Source organism: Tachyglossus aculeatus, chromosome 1 (assembly GCF_015852505.1).
Source record: "Tachyglossus aculeatus isolate mTacAcu1 chromosome 1, mTacAcu1.pri, whole genome shotgun sequence".
Classification (NCBI taxonomy): Eukaryota; Metazoa; Chordata; class Mammalia; order Monotremata; family Tachyglossidae; genus Tachyglossus; species Tachyglossus aculeatus.
Window position 1 is genome coordinate 72,462,438 of NC_052066.1, and position 22,391 is coordinate 72,484,828.

The window sequence follows — 22,391 nt, forward strand, 5'->3', positions numbered from 1 at the left end:
CTTCCCCCCCCACCCCCCCAATTTCCTGCTTCTTCCATCTTGCCGTGTGCTGACCTCTGACCTTTCCCTCCAGTCTGTCCGAGTCTCCACTTTTGGGACAACCCTCTTCTGGTGCTGCCAGGTGAAACTATTATGCACTCTTAGCCCAGCATGTGAGTGTGGGACGTTGAAATTATAACATGATCACTCTTTCATTTCTCTCAATCATGAGTTGTTTAGAACACTAACCAGAAGGCCTTGCATGTTTCTGGGAAGGCCCTCAACCCTTCCAAAAGATTGACTATTGGCTGCTTCTCACATTGATGGTGGTAAAAACTTGGCGGGGATCTTTTCACGGGGATTCTGCCGCCGTCAGCATTTGCATTAGGCTTTACCTTTCTTGAAGCCTGAGCTAAGCTCTTCTCACACTGGAAAGGTTGCTTGTAGCTGGACAACGTGCTAATCTTGGATAACAGTCCAAGCCCTTGAAACACGGGGGTTTTTTAGCCAGGGAATCGCACACTGATGAATCCCGCATGCATGCGCAAAAACCATTTCTTCCACCACTGCATCGTGTTGCCTTCAGACGGACACGTGCTGAGGGGAAAACGTCCCCTAGTTCCTGATAGCCTAGTGGGACAGGGACTTTGTCCAAACTGGTTAATTTATCTCCCCCAGCGCTTAGTACAGTGCTTTGGCACGTAGAGAGGGCTTAACAAGTACCGTCGATAACACATCGTGGAAATGTGCATTTTACAGAGCTGACTGAATACTTAGAGAAGCTGACAGTTACTCCTCTGCAGTAACTGGAAGAATTGTCCAACGCCGTATTCACTGATTGGGCCACCATTATCGCAAAGAAAGATCGGGCCTCAAGTTGGGTATTAAGAGGCTGGGAGCCTCTGTTCAAGGGCTTGTCAATCAATCAATCAATCAATCGTATTTATTGAGTGCTTACTGTGTGCAGAGCACTGTACTAAGTGCTTGGGAAGTACAAGTTGGCAACATAGAGAGACAGTCCCTACCCAACAGTGGGCTCACAGTCTAAAAGGGGGAGACAGAGAACAAAACCAAACATACTAACAAAATAAAATAAATAGAATAGATATGTACAAGTAAAATAAATAAATAGAGTAATAAATATGTACAAACATATATACATATATACAGGTGTATATGTATACATATACAACCACGTGATGTTGAGTGATTAAGGGCAGATACTCTCAATTTGGCACAGTGCTTTGTGTAATCTGACGGGCCAAAGCGAGAAGAGAAGGAAATTGATGAGGATTGCCCGGTTAGGTATCATCTCTGCTTCCCTTCCTTCCCTGCCCTCTTGATTACCTACATGTAAACAGATTTCATCTTCTGTTTAATATCTTCCTTTGTCGTCTTAGGAGACGTTCTGTGTCTTCCTCTCCCGTCCCCCAAGATAACATGGGTGCACGTCCTGGTTCCAGGAAAGAAGTGAGGGTGCCCACAAAAGCAGCGTACTATTTTGTAAGTATGGTTCATTCGGAAACGGTAACAAATGTTGACGGAATTCCTGACAGTTCAAAAATCTAGCCGGTGGTGTTCTTCCACTTTGTTCTGTTAAAGTCCCTGCTGTCTTGAACCCAAGTCTTGCTGAATTCCAGCAGGTAGCAACTTTTTCCATAAAGCCTTGTGAAAAACCCAAGTAATAATGGACTGGATAGTGGAAAGAGCACGGGCTTGGGGGATGACATGCAAATTCGTGAAGCGTTCCATATTTTTCTATTTATTTTATTTTGTTAGTATATTTGGTTTTGTTCTCTGTCTCCCCCTTTTAGACTGTGAGCCCACTGTTGGGTAGGGACTGTCTCTATATGTTGCCAATTTGTACTTCCCAAGCGCTTAGTACAGTGCTCTGCACATAGTAAGTGCTCAATAAATACGATTGATGATGATGAGTCAGAGGATGTGGGTTCTGATCCCGGCTCCTCCACTTACCTGCCGTGTGACCTTGGGCAAACCACTCAACTTCCCTGTGCCTCAGTTGCCTCATCTGGAAAATGGGGATTAAGACTGTGAGCCCCACAAGGGACAGCCTGATTGCCTTCTATCTACCCCAGTGCTTAGAACAGTGTTTGGCACATGATAAGCGCTTAAACAAATGCCATAATTCTCCTCCTCGGGGATTCATTGCTTATATTTTGAAGAGGTCAGTGATGATTAGTAAAAGGTCTGACTGCACGAAGAAATCACAGTCCCTTTATTGCTCCCAGCTCCCAGCAGCCCCTCTCTTGCCCCATCACGCTCTAGTTATGTTGTGATCGGATCCCGGGGCTGCTGACAGTTTGAGATACTCAGTTCGGGTTATCCAAAGAAGAATGGAGAGACAACCCTCCCTGAGCATCCAACAAAACTAATTACAAAGGGGTTTTAATGGGACAATATGGACTGTGGTCGTGCATGATTTTAAGTTTTCAAGCTGAGACCTCTTGGAGGCTTAAGACGGTAATCGTGGAATGAAAAAAAGTAATAATAATAATGGCATTTGTTAAGTGCTTACTATGTGCAGAACACTGTTCTAAGCGCTGGGGAGGGTACAAGGTGATCGGGTTGTCCTCCGTGGGGCTCACAGTCTTCATCCCCATTTTGCAGATGAGGTCACCGAGGCACAGAGAAGCGAAGTGACTTGCCCAAAGTCACATAGCTGACAAGTGACAGTCTGTGAGCCCCACGTGGGACAACTTGATTACCTTGTAACCTCCCCAGCGCTTAGAACAGTGCTTTTTACATAGTAAGCGCTTAATAAATGCCATTTAAAAAAAAAAGTGGCGGAGCTGGGATTTGAATCCAAAACTCTGACTACCAAGCCCGGGCTCTTTCCACTGAGACACGCTGCTTCTGTAGTGGAAACTCCTCACCCTGGGCTTCAAGGCTGTCCATCACCTCGCCCCCTCCTACCTCACCTCCCTTCTCTCCTTCTACTGCCCAGCCCGCAACCTCCGCTCCTCCACCACTAATCTCCTCACTGTACCTCGTTCTCGCCCGTCCCGCCGTCGACCCCCGGCCCACGTCATCCCCCGGGCCCGGAATGCCCTCCCTCTGCCCCTCCGCCAAGCTAGCTCTCTTCCTCCCTTCAAGGCCCTGCTGAGAGCTCACCTCCTCCAGGAGGCCTTCCCACACTGAGCCCCTTCCTTCCTCTCCCCCTCGTCCCCCTCTCCATCCCCCCATCTTACCTCCTTCCCTTCCCCGCAGCACCTGTATATATGTATATATGGTTGTACATATTTATTACTCTATTTATTTGTTTATTTACTTGTACATTTCTATCCTATTTATTTTATTTTGTTGGTATGTTTGGTTCTGTTCTCTGTCTCCCCCTTTTAGACTGTGAGCCCAGTGTTGGGTAGGGACTGTCTCTATGTGTTGCCAATTTGTACTTCCCGAGCGCTTAGTACAGTGCTCTGCACATAGTAAGCGCCCAATAAATACGATTGATTGATTGATTGGAAAATATTCCACGATCGTAAACCTGGTTCCCTAAGAAAACGGTTTTGTCATATAACGGTTGTGAAACAGGTTTTGTTTTCGGCCTGATGGTGTAGTTTCACAGCTCCACCGGCCAGTCCACGTACTGATGGCTCTCACTGTGCTGTGCTGGGCCACCGGGGCCGTCCCTGAGAGTCAGAGTCTTGCAGAAGTGTTGCCATGTGAGAAACAGTGTGGTGTAATAGAAACTGCACAGGGCTGGGACTCCGAGGACCTGGGTTCTAATCTCGGCTGTTCGGCTTGTCTGCTGTGTGACCTCAGGTAGGTCACTTAACTTCTCTGGGCCTCGGCGGCTTCAGCTCTAAAATGGCGGTTCAGGCTGAGCCCCACGTGGGATATGGACCGAATCCAACCTGATTACCGTGGATCTACCCTAGCATTTTGCACGGTGCCTGGCACGTAGTAAGCACTTAACAAAGGTGTGAAAACTGCTGGCAAGGTACTCAGTCACGTTTATTGAGTGCTTACTGTGTGCACTGTACTAAGCATTTGGAGAGTAATAATAATTATAATAATAATAATGGCATTTATTAAGCGCTTACTATGTGCAAAGCACTGTTCTAAGCGCTGGGGAGGTTACAAGGTGATGAGGTTGTCCCACGGGGGGCTCACAGTCTTCATCCCCATTTTCCAGATGAGGTAACTGAGGCACAGAGAAGTGAAGTGACTTGCCCAAAGTCATACAGCCGACAATTGGAGGAGCCGGGATTTGAACCCCTGACCTCTGACTCTAAAGCCCGGGCTCTTTCCACTGAGCCACGCTGCTTCTCAATAGCCATGCTGCTTGTATTAATAATCATAATAATGATGGCATTTATTAAGCACTTACTATATGCAAAGCACTGTTCTAAACGCTGGGGAGGTTACAAGGTGATCAGATTGGCCCACGGGGGGCTCACAGTCTTAATCCCCATTTTACAGATGAGGGAACTGAGGCCCAGAGAAGTGAAGTAACTTGCCCAAAGTCACACAATCGACAGTTGGCGGGTCTGGGATTTGAACCCATGACGTCTGACTCCAAAGCCCAAGCTCTTTCCACTGAGCCATGCTGCTTCTCAATAGCCACTCTGCTTCTACTTCCCAAGCGCTTAGTACAGTGCTCTGCACACAGCAAGCGCTCAGTAAATATGATTGAATGAATACAACAATAAGCAGACACATTCCCTGCCCACAGTCTAGGCAGGAATAGACAGACATTAATATGAATAAAGAAATTACAGAAGCGTACATAAGTGCTGTGGGCCTGGGACTGAGGGTGAAGGCTGAGCGTTTATCTCAAGCATTTATTTGTCCAGCTAAGTATTTCCAGACTCTAATCAGTGTTAAATTTTGTTCACCTGCTGTTGAAAGATGAGGGGTTTTTTGGATTGGTCGTGATTCCTAACACAGCCAAAGCTTTGTTATTCAGCATTTTACCAATGCTGGTCCCAAGCAGCGTGGCTCAGTGGAAAAAGCCCGGGCTTTGGAGTCAGAGGTCATGGGTTCAAATCCCGGCTCTGCCAATTGTCAGCTGTGAGACTTCGGGCAAGTCACTTCACTTCTCTGTGCCTCAGTTACCTCATCTGTAAAATGGGGATTAAGACTGTGAGCCCCCCAAGGGACAACCCCCCAACCCCGGCGCTTAGAACAGTGCTTTGCACATAGTAAGCGCTTAACAAATGCCATCATTATTATTATTTGGAGTCAGAGGTCATGGGTTCAAATCCCAGCTCTGCCAATTGTCAGCTGTGTGACTTTGGGCAAGTCACTTCTCTTCTCTGTGCCTCAGTTACCTCATCTGTAAAATGGGGATTGACTGTGAGCCCCCTGTGGGACAACCCGATCGCCTTGTAACCTCCCCAGCGCTTAGAACAGTGCTCTGCACATAGTAAGTGCTTAATAAATGCCATCGTTATTATTCTGCCATCAAAGCAGTCTTGGTCAGTAGCCTGGTCAGTAGAGAATCATCATGGCGTAGTCAACAGAGCCCAGGCCCGGGAGTCAGAAGGTCATGGGTTCTAATCCCGGCTCTGCCACTTGTCTGCTGTGTGACCTTTGGCAAGTCACTTCACTTCCTCTGTGCCTCGGTTACCTTTTCTGTATAATGGGGATTGCGACCGTGAGCCCCATGTGAGACAGGGGCTGTGTCCAACCCAATTTGCCTGTATCTACCCCAGCACTTAATACAGTGCCTGGCACATAGTAAGCAATCAATCAATCAATCAATCGTATTTATTGAGCGCTTACTATGTGCAGAGCACTGTACTAAGCGCTTGGGAAGTACAAATTGGCATCACATAGAGACAGTCCCTACCCAACAGTGGGCTCACAGTCTAAAAGGGGGAGACAGAGAACAGAACCAAACATACCAACAAAATAAAATAAGTAGGATAGAAATGTACAAGTAAAATAAATAAATAAATAAATAAATAAATAAATAAATAGAGTAATAAATATGTACAAACATCTATACATATATACAGGTGCTGTGGGGAAGGGAAGGAGGTAAGATGGGGGGATGGAGAGGGGGACGAGGAGGAGAGGAAGGAAGGGGCTCAGTCTGGGAAGGCCTCCTGGAGGAGGTGAGCTCTCAGCAGGGCCTTGAAGGGAGGAAGAGGGCTAGCTTGGCGGATGGGCAGAGGGAGGGCATTCCAGGCCCGGGGGATGACGTGGGCCGGGGGTCGATGGCGGGACAGGCGAGAGCGAGGTACGGTGCGATTAGCGGTGGAGGAGCGGAGGGTGCGGGCTGGGCAGTAGAAGGACAGAAGGGAGGTGAGGTAGGAGGGGGCGAGGGGATGGACAGCCTTGAAGCCCAGGGTGAGGAGTTTCTGCCTGATGCGCAGATTGATCGGTAGCCATTGGAGGTTTTTGAGGAGGGGAGTAATATGTCCAGAGCGTTTCTGGACAAAGATAATCCGGGCAGCAGCATGAAGTATGAAGCACTTAACAAACACCATTGTTATTATTATTACTATTATATCTCCCAGAGAGCAAGAATTTACAGTGATCAGAATACGTCTGAGTCTTTTCCCATGCTAACGGGAAGACTGAAAGCGGCATGTAATCCGTCAGGGCCACTACATAAACTTTCCTTGGAAGTCCTTCTGGGTCTGCTGGAGAGCTATGTGTGCTTTTTTGCATAGTGAGCTGTCAGTTGGACTTGCAAATGGTACATTCCCACCGAAGAACTTGAATTTAAACATGTCGAGTTTGCAGTCTAAGCGAATTTAAACATGTCGAATCATCATCATCAATTGTATTTATTGAGCTCTTACTATGTGCAGAGCACTGTACTAAGCGCTTGGGAAGTACAAATTGGCAACATATAGAGACAGTCCCTACCCAACATTGGGCTCACAGTTTGAGCACATTCTCTGGGCAGAGCAGTGTGCTAAGCACTTGGGAGAGTTCAGTACAGTTAATATGTATGTATGTCTGTACATATTTATTACTCTATTTATTTTACTTGTACATATCTATTTATTTTATTTTGTTAGTATGTTTGGTTTTGTTCTCTGTCTCCCCCTTTTAGACTGTGAGCCCATGGTTGGGTAGGGACTGTCTCTATATGTTGCCAAGCTCTTAGTACACTGCTCTGCACACAGTAAGCGCTCAATAAATACGATTGATTGATTGGTTAATAGGCATTGTCCATGCCCTTAAAGAGCATACAGTTTAGCCCAGGAGGCAGACAATAAAGATACAGGTGCCGTGGGATGAGTTCCTGAGTACTCAGGGGGTAAGGACTCAAGGGCAGAGCGATTCAGTGAGTGGAGAGGCAAATTAGGAGCAGAGCTGAGAAATTAATCCCCGAAAGGCCATCTGGAGGTAGAAGAGATTTCAGGAGAGCAAAATGGGAAAATGCTGGATGTGAAGGGGGAGGGAGGTCCAGGCGGTGGGAGGGTGGGAGCAAGAAGAGCTCGACGGCAAAAGAGCCGGTTAGTGAGTTTCCACTGATTAACTGTGTCTTGTGGCCCAATTTGCAAAAAAAAAAAAAAAAAACAACCCACCCTGGGCATCCTTATGCAGAATACCAAAAGCTTCAGCTGTGGGCGATTTTCATTAGCTTTCAATGCTAAAGCTATCTGGGGCTGGGATGGGGTTCTGTGTCTTGCAGAATGCACACGACGGAGAGGTGAATGCTGTGCAGTTCAATCCCAGTTCCAGGCTATTGGCAACAGGAGGCATGGACCGGAGGGTTAAACTCTGGGAAGTATTCGGAGGTGAGGGTGGTCATCGTGCGAATGGGGAAGGAAACTGGTCATAAGGAAACAGGGTGGAAGCAGCATGGACTAGTGGGTAGAGCATGAGACTGGGAGTCAGAAGGACCTGGATTCTAGTCCCGGCCCCACCGCTTGTCTGCTCTGTGATCTTGGACGCGTCACTTAACTTCTCTGTGCCTCGGTGGCCTCGTCTGTAAAATGGGGATTAAGACTGTGTGCCTCATGTGGGATAGGGATTGTGTCCAACCTGATTAGTTTGACTCGACTCCAGCACTTACTACAGATACCGTAAATACAAATACCATAAAAAAAAGAAAACTTGAGTATCTGGTGTTTCATAAGAATCAAAATCTCTGTAGATTATTATTTAACGTTTTTTTCTATCATTGTTTCTGTATTGGTGCAGTGAAGCTGCTGTTTGATAGTAATCTCTTTCCATGTGCCTTTATTTGAGCTAACACATTCTAATCTATTCTTCCTCCCCCCCCCCCCCAAATCTTTCCCTTTTTTTTTGCATTCAGATAGGTGCGAGTTAAAGGGCTCCTTTGCCGGCAGTAATGCAGGAATTACAAGCATTGAGTTTGATAGCGCTGTAAGTATTACCTAATATCATTCCATATAAGATACTAAGGGTGGCCAAATGGACTTCTTTGAAATCATGAGGTAATTGAGCGGCTCACAGATAAGCCAGAAGGTGGGTCCTGTCCGGATTTCTCCCCCTTCTAGATTGCGATCCCGTTATCGGGTAAGGACCGTCTCTATATGTTGCCAACTTGTACTTCCCAAGCACTTAGTACAGTGCTCTGCACACAGTAAGCGCTCAATAAGTACAATTGAATGAATGAATGAATTTCACTCCCCCACTTCCCATCCCCCATAATCGCCTGCCCCCTCGCCCCCAGGCCTGAATGATTTCCAATAAAGGTATCTTTGCTCCCAAGTACCATTTTCACATTTAGCAGTAGAAAAAAATAAACTGTAGACTTTTTATGGGAGGAAAGAGAATGTACAAGAGAAGCAGTGGCTCTACATCATCATTCTCCAAGAACACTCCCCTTTCCCTTAGTTATCTATGACTCGCAGCTTTCCAACTGCCTATGGTGGTCTTGTGTGAAACTTGGTATATACCTGAAGTGAAATGACTTACGGGTGGTACTCAGATCTACTAGGGCCTCCCTGGGTCAGGAGGGATACCTAATTCCAATTCTACTTTCAATTTATATTAGAAGTATAACAAGAAAATAGAATAGGGGGGGATGTTTTAAATAGGGAAAAAAGTGTCCCGCAAGGGTGGTGAGGGAGAGATTAAGGGGACAGCTAGAGGAGGGGTGAATTGTAGGAACTTGAAAGCTTATTTCCAAAGTTTTGTTAAAATTAGATTGTAACGACTCAGATATTTGTCTACAGAAGCAGCGTGGCCTGGTGGGAAGAGCATAGGCTTGGGTTTCAGGAGACCTGGGTTCTAATCCCAGCCCTACCATAATGCCTGCCGTGTCACCTTGGGCAAGACACTTTTCTGTGCTTCAGTTTCCTCATTTGTAAAATGGGGATTGAATACTTGGTTCTTTTTATTCATTCAATCATATTTATTGAGCACTTACTGCGTGCAGAGCACTCTACTGGGCGCTTGGAAATTACAATTCAGCAATAAAGAGAGACAATCCCTGCCCACAATGGGTTTACAGTTTAGAAGGGGGAAACGGACAACAAAACCAGTAAGTACGTATCAATAGAAATAAATGGAATTACAGATATATCCTGGTCTGGACCTGACTGGTTCCCCCCACCCTCTGACAGTTTTATTAAACTTGTTTAATAAACTTGGAGTACCATGTGGGGCTGGGACTGTGTCTGATCTGCTTATGTACCCCAGCACTTAATACAAGTGCTCGGTACATAGGAAATACGTAACAAATACTGCAATTCTTGCTACTGCTGTTGTGTCAGAAAGTGTTCCTTTTGTTTGCTTCTGGAAAGTCTCTTCTGAATTGATTGAAAATGTCGTTTGCTGTTTGTTCCCGTAGGGCTCTTACCTCTTAGCAGCCTCAAATGATTTTGCCAGCAGGATATGGACTGTGGATGATTATTGGTTACGGGTGAGTCACCTGGAAACAAGTCAACACGCCCGTAGTGCTTGCCTTTTAGGTGGCTACTGAGGACATGGTTGCTTCCATGTCTTTTTCAAATTTTGGTGTTTGCTTGTAGGAAAGCATAGGTTTTTATTTAGGAAGTTTCTCCCCCCTGCTGCATCAGTTCTACTCTTCCTATGTAAACAGTTGCAGTCTAATGGATCGAACGCAGGCCTGGGTTCTAATCCTGGCTCCACCACTTATATCCTGTGTGACCTTGGGGAAGTCGCTTAACTTCTGTGTCTCTTTGTAAAGTGGAGATTAAGACCGTGAGCCTCATGTGGGACATGGATTATGTCCAACCTGATTAGCTTGTAGCCATCCCAGTACTCAGTACAGTGTCTGGCACATAAGTGTTTATCAAATGCCATAAAAAGTTTGACCGTCTCTGAGCTTTTATGGAGAAGATTTGGGTATTCTGCCTCCTATAGACTTGGGAAATCTGTGGCAACTAGGCTCCCCAGTAGGCTGCACAAAGTTCTACCTGTCACTTAAATTATGACATCTGTTGTAATCTATTTCCAGAATTATGTACGCATTTCACCATGTGGAAGGCAAAGTACATAATTTTAAATTCAGAATTTAGTAGCATATTTTGCCAAAAATGTTAATACCATTCTGCTAAAACTTGGATGCAAGCATTTCCGTGAAATGTAATTTATTGGGTTTCTAAAGTTGGGAGAGGTTATGGGTCTCTAAATGTCCCGTTAGGAGAAAGTTCATTAATGTCTGTACCGTGAGCAGAGCACTTTACTAGGTGTTTGAGAAGTCACTCTGGTGGTCTGAGAGAGGTTTCAGTGTTTTCCCCAGCCACAGGAAGTGATTGAATTCTTTTTATGTAAAGAACACAATGATTGAAGTGTTTTCATGGACCGTGGATATTTCTTGGAAGATTCCGCATACCTTTCGAATATTAGGGGGGGACGTATGTGTGTGTATTCCCTTTTTGGAAGCTGTTTGGGGTATATTAATCACTTTGCTTCATGGGTGAGAGGTCAGTGATGAATAGTAAAAGGTCTGACTGGCCAGAGACTGTGCTTTCATCACCATTCTGAGTCCGTGCAGCCTCTTTTTCCATCAGAACCTAGTAGTGCTCTGATCGGCCGAGGAACTGCCGACATTGTGTGATGTCTTCTAATTTTGTGTTCACTGGAGTTCCAGGCGACACAACAGTTGTGTAGGCATCCAACAGGAGCAGTCATAAAGGAGTTTTGGTGGTGGAAGTGTTTAGGTCTTGGTTATGATCTGAAGTTTTCAAGCTGAGACCTCTGGGAACCCTTCTGTTGAACAGCGGTGTTGGCTTTCAAAAATGGATATTATCACACAGTTAAGCCACAGCAAAAAAGCTAGGATTAGATTTGCTTATGCATTTTGTCATTATAATACAGTCTGTGGAATCAGTCCACGTTTCCCCCCACTCCTCAAGAATATCCAGCGGTTGCCCATCCACCTCCACATCAAGCAGAAACTCTGTACCCTTGGCTTTAAACCAGTCAATCTCCCTGCCCCCTCCTACCTTATCTTCCTGATTTCCTACTATATAACCCAGCCTGCAGAATGTGTTCCTTTAATGCCATCCCATTCACCGTACCTCAGTTCATCCATTTGGTTGCCCGCCTCTTGCCCATATCCTGCCCCTGGGCTGGAATACCCACTCTTTTTATATTCGACAGATTATCACTCTCCCCACCTTTCAAGCCTAATTGAAGGCCCACATCTCCTCCAGGAGGCCTTGCCCTACTTTTTATCTTCTCCCACTCCCTTTCATGTTGCCCGTGCACTTAGACTTGCGTATTTTATTCATCCCTCCTTCAGCCCCACAGCACTTTAGTACGTATCTGTAACTTATTTATTTTAATGGCTGTATCTAGACTGTCAGCTTGTGCACTCAATAAACATGACTGAATTATTTGATCCATAAATTTAGTAAAGAACCTGAGAGATTGGATACTGAAAGCACAAACTCATTTCAATCCGTTTTGCTATAGGACTTAAGCAAGCTGTCACAAATATTGCTGTATTCAGATTTTAAATGAGTAATAGTGATGGTATTTGTTAAGCGCTTACTATGTGCCAAGCACCGTTCTAAGCACTGGGGTCGATACAAGGTTATCAGGTTGTCCCACATGGGGTTAACTTTGAGACTGAAGGGGAGGGGAGGCTAGTGATTTCTAGTCTTACCAAAAATGTGTTATTCTGTCTTCTCCTAAAGAGTTATCCAGTGTTTTCGTTGAGCTGCATTTTGGGTTTGTTTTGTTTTGTTTTGTTTTTTAGCAGGGGTCTCTGCCCCTGGCCTCGAAACTTCATGCTCCTTCCTCTCAAGGGCCTGTTTTGCAAGCACTGGCTGAAAAACCAAAGGCTCTCTTGGAAATTCTCTGAGCTACTCTGTTGGCCAAAAAGGTCACGGTTGAGTAATGTAAGGCAAGTTAGCCTTCATCCTGCCCCACAAAGTCTAAATACATAGTTTTCATAGCTCCAGAATGAAACTTGTGAAATCACAAGGGGGGGAAGGTACGTGGTCATGTAGCTCTTCCTTTCCTTTGTTTCTTGTGTCTGTAGAAGGGTTCTAAATCTATCTTAGTTTCCAAGCTGAGAATCACCGACTCTCAGATGTCATATTTCCTTTAGCACTAGACCGAATTAGGCCTAATGAGGACCATTGATTTTTACACCGTTTTCTTTCTCTCCCAGCACACGCTGACGGGACACAGTGGGAAAGTGCTGTCGGCTAAGTTCCTGTTGGGTAAATCACTTATTGTTTCAGGAAGTCATGACCGGACCCTCAAACTCTGGAATCTGCAGAGCAGAATCTGTAAGGAAACTTGCAACTCCAAGGCTCTTTCTGCTTCAGCTGTGAGATAAGCATGTCGATAGATGGGGAAGGGTGTCTGCTTTAATAGACCGCTCTGCAGAGTAGAATCTGTAAGGAAACTTGCAACTTCGAGGCTCTTTCTGCTTCAGCTCTGAGATAAGCATGTCAATAGATGGGGAAGGGTGTTTTCTTTAATATACTGCTTCTCTAATTTGGTGACAGTACAGTTCTGCATTCCCAGCCTGCCAGTTTTCAAAGGCAATTTTCAAAGGAGGTGTGGGTGGCGGGGGTGGTATTGGTAGTATTAGGGCTTGCACTAGGATCACTGCTAGATATGGTGACTTATTTGCCTTCATTCAATCGTATTTATTGAGCGCTTACTGTGTGCAGAGCACTGTTTATACATAGTCATTACTATCCGGGCCTAGGTTCTCGTGATGTTTTACCCAGGGAATTGGATGAAAATGAAAAACAAGATGAAACAGTGGGGTTAATGGGTGTTGCTTCCCCTCTCTCAGGTACAAAAACGGTGTTTGCGGGATCCAGTTGCAATGATATTGTCTGCACCGAGCAGTGTGTGATGAGCGGACATTTTGACAAGAAAATCCGTTTCTGGGATATCCGGTAAAAAATAGCTCTTAAACCAGATGCTAGTGAAGAAGGGCAGAAAGAATAGTGGTGGAGTAAATAGAATAGCTTGGGAATAAATGAATTGTCTTATAAAACTGGAACCAGATTTTTGACTTAAAAGGAATTTCATTGATTTTTCACTTGTACTTTTTCCCCTCATAAATTTTCCATCTGCCTTTTATGCTTTCTTCGCCCCTCCATCTGTAGCACAGAAAGCCACTTTTCACATTCCCAGTCCTCCGTTAAGCAGAAAGTCAACTCACTGTAGAGCACTTGAAAGACAAGAAGTGAAACTGGGATTTGAAATATTGCTAGTTCTCTATTTCTTGTCCTCCTGTAAGAACCACTCAGAGTGGAAGCTTGTAATTTGTAATATAGACCTCAGGTGCTTCATGGTCTTATCTGCATTCTTCAGGAAATGGAAGCTGGTATTTAATCAACTTCAACTGGGCCAGTCAAACCCAATGGCGAGCTCTTATTAAAACTATTCGCGCTCGATTTCCCACCTTTTCTCCCGAGTGTGTTGGGCTTCCCTGGTTCATTCATTCATTCATTCGTATTGATTGAGCGCTTACTAAGTGCTTGGGAGAATACAATACAACGGTAAACAGTCACATTCCCTGCCCGCAACAATGTTACAGTCTAGCAGGGGAGGAGACATCAATGCAAATAAATAAAATGACAGATATGTACATAAGTGTTGTAGGGCTGGGAAGGGGGGAAGAGCAAAGTGAGCAAGTGGGAGGTGAGGAAAAGCGGGACTTCATCTGGGTAGGCCTTTTGAAGGAGCTGTGCCTTCAATAAGGCTTTGAAGGCGGGGGAGAATGATTGTCTTTCGGACTTGAGGAGGGAGGGTTTTCCAGGCCGGAGGCAGAGAGATAGGTGAGAGATCGAGGGACAGTGAGAAGGTTAGCGCTAGAGGAACAAAGTGTGTGGGCTGGGTTGTAGAAAGGGAGAGGTGAGATAGGAGGGGGCAAGGTGGTGGAGTGCTTTGAAGCCTATGGTGAGGTGTTTCTGTTTGCAGAGGTGGATGGCCAACCACTGGAGTTTTTTGAGGAGCAGGATGTCGTGTCCTGGATGTTTTTGCAGAAAAATGATCCGGGCAGCAGAGTGAAGTATGGCCTGGATTGGGAAGACAGGAGGCTGGGAGGTCAGCCAGAAGACAGATGCAGTAACCCAGACAGGATAGGATGAATGGTTGTACTAATGTGGTCGCAATTTTAGCGATGTTGTGAAGGTGGGACCGACAGGACTTAGTGATGGATTGAATATATGGCCTAGTCTTCAGGAGGGAGGAAAATGGGCACCACCAGAGACTTGAGTGCATTTAGGAATTTTAATTGGGTTAAAGAACATATTTTTTTCCGGTTAGACCTCTATCCCAGCATTTACAGGTAGTCTCTCTTTTTTACTTCTTAGAGCTGAAAGTATAATCCGAGAAATGGAGCTATTGGGAAAGATCACCGCCCTGGATCTGAACCCAGAGAGAACAGAGCTCCTGAGCTGTTCCCGGGATAACCTGCTAAATATCATTGACCTTCGAGTCAATGCTATCAAACAGACCTTCAGGTAACCATGCTGTCCAATAGGTTGTCAGACTTTTGTCTCGGGGTATCTATTCTGATGGTGGGTGGGTTGTATGGGATCAGAATGCTAGCCAGAGTAACGTAAAGCTGCATTTTTAGACAAGACAACTGGAACCTGGAAAATTATAGCCTCAGTTTATTTGGTTTCAGTGCTCCAGGATTCAAGTGTGGATCTGATTGGACTAGAGTTGTTTTCAGGTAAATAATGGTTGCTCAGACTCCTCATTCTTAGTGGAATTCATAGGATGGAGGTCTCGGGATTTCCTTTAATTGTGACTGGCTAATTAAGTTATGGTCTCCAACTAGAGTATTCTTTGGACCCATTGGCGGTAACAGTTTCACACCTCGGCTAACCAGATTCAAGATGAGGGTGGCAGGTTATAGGGGAGGAGGGGGGAAATTGTGTGTACTTTCATCACTGTTAGAAAGGCCGACTGTAGTCTACTACTAGCCCCACTGGTCCTGATATATTTCCATTCTTCAACCCACTTGCACCCCTTTCTTCTCTCTCCGTTTCCTCACCCCTTCTTTCCCCTCTCTTTGCTCTTCAGGCAAGGCATGCAGGGAGCGGTCAATCAATCACGGGTATTTGTGGAGCACTTACTATGTGCAGAGCACTGTACAAAGCGCTTGGGAGAGTACAATAGAACAAAATCAGCAGACACGTTCCCTGCTCATAACGAGCTTGCAGTCTAGACGGGGAGACGGGCATTTTTATGAATAAATAACTTACAATGTATAATTTAAAGATATTTACATAAGTGCTGTGGGTTTGGGAGTGAGGAGAATATCAAGTTGTCCAAAGGTCACACAGATTGAGGTGCATAGATGCTGCAGAAGGGAGTGCAAGCTGGGGGAAAAGAGGGCTCAGGTATATAGCAGGATTGCTTGGGAATAAAATCACTGACTTGCTCAGCGGATACTATAAAGTACATTGCTGCAGGTCTTCTGGGCAAACAAATCAGAGTTAACCCAGAATACTAGATAGAGATAGCTCTGAGAACCTATTTATTTCCTTCATTCATGATTACAGTAAAAGTCAATCGATTGTATTAAGCGCTTACTATGTGCAGAGCACTGTACTAAGTGCTTGGGAGAGTACAACAGAACAGAATTAGCCGACACGTTCCCTGCCCGTAGCGAGCTTACAGTCTGGAAGGGGGAGACAGACATTAATAGGAATAAGTAATTTTATAATATGTAATTTAAGGATATGTACAGAAGTACAAAAAGCAAAGATAAGTGTTGCTAGATGCTACTTAATCTACACCTGGCATATTACCCTCTATCTTTTTCAAGGAGGTGTTTTTATAGCTTGGGAATACTTGGGGAGAATTAAGGGAGATGGCCCATTATGTCTCTGATACTGTCTTCCTTTCACTGTTTCAGCCCTTTTCAGATTCAGTCCTGGGCTGAATCTATTGCTCTACTGTCTTTCCTACTCCTTCCCAGGTAGGAGTATTTGGGGGTAACTGTGATCAATCAATCAAGTGGATTTGAGTGTTTCCTATGTGCCAGTCACTATACTACGCACTGGGGAGCATAGACCTCAGATCATTTTCTGAGAGTCTTTTGTGCTCAGTAGCCTGTGGATCATGGCATTTAACGTTGAAGGCCATCTCTACCTGGTGTGCCAAATAATTTTTAAGTAGGGAGGAAAAGATCTGGTGAGGTATTTGATTTTTTTTTTTTTTCAAAATTAGAAAAAGAGTACACAGGAAGTGACTCAGTGGTGGTTTTCCTTATTGAAGTAAATAATATGGATAAGAGGTGCCATTTGTGTTTTGTAACTCTTCATTTCCCCCACCGCCCCCACGGCTCCGTAGCCCCGATGGCAGTTACGTGGCAGCTGGCTCAGCCGAGGGATCTCTCTATATCTGGAATGTGCTCACTGGAAAAGTTGAAAAAGTTCTTTCAAAGTTTCACAGGTGAGAACAGATGCCAAGGTATATAAAGTGTGTTTGGGACTGGAGGGTGGTGGAGATTGAAAGGACGGTGAAAGAAGAGGTCTTTACACTTTCCACTCAGTTTGGTGCAAGTTACGTGTGCCAACTTCTTGTGTGTTTGGTGTGGGTTATGTATGCCAACTTTTTTTTTGTGTGTGTGTGTGTATACGTACATGTGTTTTTTAAGCACTTGCTCTGTACTAAGCTCTGGAATAGGTACCAGCTAATCAAGTTGGACACGATCCATGTCTCACGTGGGGCTCACAGTCTTAATCCCCTTTTCACAGATAAGAGAACAGGGGCCCAAAGAAGTGAAGTGTATTGCCCAAGGTCACACAGCAAGTAGTGGCAGAGCCGGGATTAGAACCAAGGTCATTCTGACTACCAGCAGGTGCTATCCAGTAGGCCACACTGCTTCTTCATTTTGGGCATGGGGGAACTTGGATCGTCATAATAATAATAGTAATATTATAAAGGAGTTAATATAGAAAATAGAGAAGCAGCGTAGCTCAGTGGAAAGAGCCCGGGCTTTGGAGTCAGAGGTCAAGGGTTCAAATCCCGGCTCTGCCGATTGTCAGCTGTGTGGCTTTGGGCAAGTCACTTCACTTCTCTGTGCCTTAGTTACCTCATCTGGAAAATGGGGATTAAGACTGAGCCTCCCGTGGGACAACCTGATCACCTTGTAACCTCCCCAGCACTTAGAACAGTGTTTTTCACATAGTAAGCACTTAATAAATGTCATTATTATTATTAATAATAATAATTATAACTCTGGTATATGTTAAGCTCTTACTATGTGCCTAGCACTGTTCTGAACACTGGGGTAATAATAATAATTTTGGTATTTAAGCACTTACTATGTGCCAAGCACTGTTCTAAGCACTGGATAGTTACAAAGTAATCAGGTTATCCCATCAGGCAGAAACTCCTCACCCTCGGCTTCAAGGCTGTCCATTACCTCTCCCCCTCCTACCTCACCTCCCTTCTGTCCTTCTCCAGCCCAGCCTGCACCCTCTGCTGCTAATCTCCTCACCGTTAGGCCTCGTTCTCGCCTGGCCCGCCGTCGACCCCCGGCCCACGTCATCCCACTGGCTTGGAATGCCCTCCCTCTGCCCCTCCGCCAAGCTCGCTCTCTTCCTCCCTTCAAGGCCCTACTGAGAGCTCACCTCCTCCAGGAGGCCTTTCCACACTGAGCCCCCTCCTTCCTCTCCCCCTCCTTCCCCACTCCATCCCCCCCGCCTTACCTCCTTCCCCTCCCCACAGCACCTGTATATGTTTGTACGTATTTATTACTCTATTTATTTTATTTGTACATATTTATTCTGTTTTATTTTGTTAATATGTTTTGTTCTCTGTCTCCCCGTTCTAGACTGTGAGCCCGCCGTTGGGTAGGGACCGTCTCTATATGTTGCCAACTTGTACTTCCCAAGCGCTTAGTACAGTGCTGTGCACACAGCAAGCGCTCAATAAATACGACTGAATGAGTGAATGAATGCGGGGCTCACAGTCTGAATCCCCATTTTCCAGATGAGGAAACTGAGGCAGAGAAGTTAAGCGGCTTGCCCAAGGTCACACAGCAGACAAGTGGCGGAGCCGGGGTTAGAACCCAGGTCCTCCGACTCCCAAGCCCGGGCTCTTTCCACCAAGCCAGGCTGCTTCTCATAATGGGGGAAAGGATGAGACATTGGCCAGTGCTTTGAGGGGGGCTAGGCAGAGGACAGTGAGAAAAGGGGGGCAAGAGGTGGGGGGAGAGGAAGAGGAAAGACAGTTGATAGGACATCCGTCCTCCCAGGATGGAACCAGAGCCGTCTGTCCCAGTCCCAAGATTTTTATCCGGTGGCTCTAAAACCCCAATATCCAATTTACCCTAGAGCATCCCCCAGGCTGTCTGAAGTGAAAACCGGAGAGGTAGATCCATCCAATTGAGCTCTGGACCCTGAGGAGGGTAAGAAGAGCCCCGCTAAGTTGTAGACAGGCCAGGGAGCCCCAGTTTGACAACAAACGAAGCAGCATGGCCTAATGGAAAGAGCCACAGGCTTGGGAGGCAGAGGACCTGGGTTCTAATCCCGGTTCTGCCACCCGCCTGCTGTGTGACTTGGGCTAAGTGCTCGAGAAAGTACAACACAGTTAGAAAACACGATCCCTATCCTCCGAAAGCTTGCAATTTGTAGATGGAAGAAGCGAAAAGAAAAACGGAAATGTAGATGAGTAAGTGCTTCAGCAGCAGGGTACAGAAAACGGTCTGAATGATGGGCATGAATGCATAAGTGCGTTGTTCACACAGGAATACTGAGGTAATGGTTTGGGGGATATGATATAAAGAGAAAAAAAATTAATCAGGGAAGACCTCTTGGAGGTGTTTATATTTCCCAAGCTCTTTGTACAGTGCTCTGCACACAGTAAGTGCTCAATAAATGCGATTGAATATTTTATTTGTACAGATTTATTGTATTTTGTTAATATGTTTTGTTGTCTGTCTCCCCCTTCTAGACTGTGAGCCCGCTATTGGGTAGGGACCGTCTCTATATGTTGCCAACTTGGACTTCCCAAGCACTTAGTACAGTGCTCTGCACACAGTAAGCGCTCAATAAATACAATTGAATGAATGAATGAATGAACTTCTCATCTGTAAAATGGGGATTAAGACTATGAGCCTTAAGTGGGATAAGGGCTTTGTCCGACCTTATTAGGTTGTATCTACCCCAGTGCGGAGTACTAGTGGCCTGCACAAAGTAAGCCCTCAACAAATACCACAAGAAAAGGAAATCTCACTGTCGTGTATCTGCTTCTGGCCTCTTTCCGGCCCCAAGCTTATGACCAGCATAAGCCCGGTAAAGGAAATGATAAAACGAGGCAGAGGCAGGAAGTGTAAATACTAGCGCTAGAAAATGAGCGGGCTCCTATTTATTTTAGTGAAGCGGGGGTAAATAAGGCCCAGGACCGTTTGCGGCTGTCAGTCCAGTTGCTGAACGGTCCCTCACTCAATTTCCTGTTGTTGATCTTCCAGCTCTTCTATCAACGCAGTGGCTTGGTCACCCTCTGGTGTTAATGTAGCCAGTGTGGACAAAAGCAACAAAGCGGTTGTGTGGTCTGACTACTGACTTGGAAGGCATGTGAAGAGCAAAGCTTCGAAGGTGTCGTCAGCGAGGAAGCGCTCACCCGTGGAGGCCCGTGGCTAGAGCTGGCCTTCCTCCGGGCTTACGGTCCAAGTGCCCGGCTCTGATTTCCTGGAGAAGAACTCTAGTGAAACGGTGGCCTTCCTTTGTACAGAATTTCAGAGAAGGAGCTCGGAGCTCTCCTGTGGTCTGGAAGAGTAGCCCCGAGCGGGGGAAACCGCCCCCCGTGCTGCTGGCACTTAGCAGGGGATCTGTTGGGTGTCTCTGAATTGGTGGGAGAACACTAGTAGCTTCGATTTTTTTCCATACCTCACTGGATGGAATTGACGTAAAGAGGGTTTGATCCTTCATCGGACAGCAGTGCCAATTATCCTAAATACGTGTGTGTTCGTTCCCCCCCTCAGCCCTCACTTTTCCTGCCTCTGTGCGCTCTTCTTTTCCCAGGGGCTGACTTGGGCGGGAGGCAACGGGAGCTTGAATTATGGTACAGAACGGTCCCTCATAAATCCGTAAAGCGATGAAATAGTTGTATACTCTCTTAGCAGTTCGGACATTTCTTCAATACAAGGTTGTTGCCGTGGCATGGGCTTGTTCGGCCGAATCGCTTTCACTTTCTTGAGCATCCCTTCAGGATATTGTCCAGACTTCAAAGTGGGTTTTTTTAAAAAAATTTTGTTTTTGTTTTAACCTTTCACGTCTCCTCTTCCATTCAGGATTCTGGCACATAAGAGAATTAAGTTAAGGAGCGTTTTCATTCTGAACATGAATTTGCTGTGAAATTGGAGGGGTGAGGGTTTCTTCTGCTTTCAGGCAGGGATGTGCTACTGCTGTGATGAAGAATGGATTGATTCTCCTGTGCCCTATGCCGGGAGATAAATGAACCGCGCCTCACTTAACACATCCGTCCTGTCCAGAGACATCTCCAAGGGTGTTTGGGGTTGTGGGTGGCGCGTAGGAAATTGCGGTCCCGAGTGCAGTAATCGGGTGCTGGCAATTCCAGACCACCTGCCCCCTTTGCTAAGCACACGCGCGATACCCCGCTTGATGCAGGGAACACCCAACTTCGAGACTTAGGAAGCTTGGGAACTTCTGCATCCTTGGGTAACAAAACGGTAATGAGACTGGGGAGTAGTCTGTGGGCTTTTTTTAAATGTTTATCCAAACTACCTTTTTTTCCTTTACGAGCCAGGGGGCTTTAAAGCCCTTCTCTTCCACCTCTATCCCTCTCCCCACCTCACACGCAAACACCCGAACACCCCCCACCATGTTTTATCACTTCTTTTAATTTGCACTTTAATTTGCTTCCTTCCTGAATTTTTTTTTCTGTGGAATTTGGGAAATGTGTGTGTTTAAAGCTAGATGAAAGACAAATGATGCTTGTTTCTTTTCCTTAGTCAAGGTATCTCTCCTCCCATCTGCCTTCCCCAACTACTCCCTCCTCATTTGTCTCTTTCCACCTCATTGTCCAGATACTTTTTGCTGAGGGAAGTTAAAATACATAGGCCAGGGCAAATCTTTTATTTATTATTATTAAGCTGCCAACCAGAACTTGATTGTAAATAAACTTATCCTCTGCTTTTAAAATTCCATACATATCCTTGTTTGTGTTTGGAGAAGCTCTCCTCTCCCTCCCCCGCCTTAAAAGAAAGGGAATTAGTCTCCCAATTTACTTTCCCACTCCTGCTGGGTAAGGGGGATTTCACGTTATCTCTCTAAAGTATTCACATTTGCAACAGTCACAGGTGATCAGAAGCTGCAGTTGCATCCCATCTATAAATCTGTGTTTGAGAGAGAGAAAGTTAGCAATTTTACATTTCTAGCTGTAACGCTCCAAGAAGCGTCATTACAGCTTGATCTTTCTTCTGTCGGAGCTATCGCCTTCCCATCCCTCCGGTTGACATGGCGTGGTTACTATTTGTTCATATAAAGAGGCGTATTTTCGTGGAACCCAAGGACTCCTATAGTGGAAGTGTATTCCAGGAAAGTTTTGTTACGTTGTTGCATTTTACATTGCATCATTGATGAATTGGAGCTCATTTTTGTTCATCTCCACTGCAACGTTTTGGTATAGTTGCTTGTAAAAGTGCCCCACGGTATTCTTCGTGAAATAGCGTTCTCTGTGCTGATTTCCCTTGCCAATCACAGTTTTGGTATCCGTGCACCCTTTTTCTTGATACCATTTTTATTTCCATGGTTTTCCAGGGAATAACGCTGCCTGTACTTTCAAATCAACTCCACTGGCTGTCAATATATAGGTAATTGATTATCATGTAAGTAGAGATCATAAATGAAACTGATTAAAATCCCCCTTTGCCAGTGAACTCAAGGTCTCAAAGAACTTAAAACAATTGCGTTTGAGTTCCTTGTATACCACTAAAACCGTTGAGCCGGTAATGAAAAAAGCAATATGATCCCAGTCTTGAAATTAGCAACTGGCTTGAAATAGGGTTACACTGTTTTTTTGGGGGG

The 22,391-nt window shown here is 45.5% G+C and overlaps 1 protein-coding gene and 2 non-coding genes across 10 annotated transcripts in view; all 3 read left to right on the plus strand.

Annotated features, from left to right (window-relative positions):
• Nucleotides 1–21,509, plus strand: part of ATG16L1 (autophagy related 16 like 1) — a 62,933-nt gene extending 41,424 nt beyond the window's left edge. For 2 of the 8 annotated variants that reach the window (XM_038752178.1, XM_038752209.1), the window contains 11 exons: nucleotides 1,380–1,482; nucleotides 7,598–7,703; nucleotides 8,225–8,295; nucleotides 9,728–9,799; nucleotides 12,524–12,644; nucleotides 13,163–13,268; nucleotides 14,694–14,843; nucleotides 15,011–15,058; nucleotides 16,250–16,312; nucleotides 16,687–16,788; nucleotides 19,814–21,509. In XM_038752178.1, coding sequence (XP_038608106.1) covers nucleotides 1,380–1,482; nucleotides 7,598–7,703; nucleotides 8,225–8,295; nucleotides 9,728–9,799; nucleotides 12,524–12,644; nucleotides 13,163–13,268; nucleotides 14,694–14,843; nucleotides 15,011–15,058; nucleotides 16,250–16,312; nucleotides 16,687–16,788; nucleotides 19,814–19,907 — 1,036 coding nt within the window. In that variant the 3' untranslated portion in view covers nucleotides 19,908–21,509. Of the gene's footprint in view, nucleotides 1–73; nucleotides 122–1,379; nucleotides 1,483–7,597; nucleotides 7,704–8,224; nucleotides 8,296–9,727; nucleotides 9,800–12,523; nucleotides 12,645–13,162; nucleotides 13,269–14,693; nucleotides 14,844–15,010; nucleotides 15,059–16,249; nucleotides 16,313–16,686; nucleotides 16,789–19,813 lie in introns of all 8 variants that reach the window. The other 6 variants (XM_038752217.1, XM_038752234.1, XM_038752167.1 and 3 more) reach the window with 5 other exon arrangements.
• Nucleotides 2,164–2,442, plus strand: LOC119935935. The gene has a single exon (XR_005453537.1).
• LOC119935913 lies at nucleotides 10,826–11,099 on the plus strand. Its single transcript, XR_005453515.1, has one exon.
• Nucleotides 21,510–22,391: the final 882 nt, after the last annotated feature.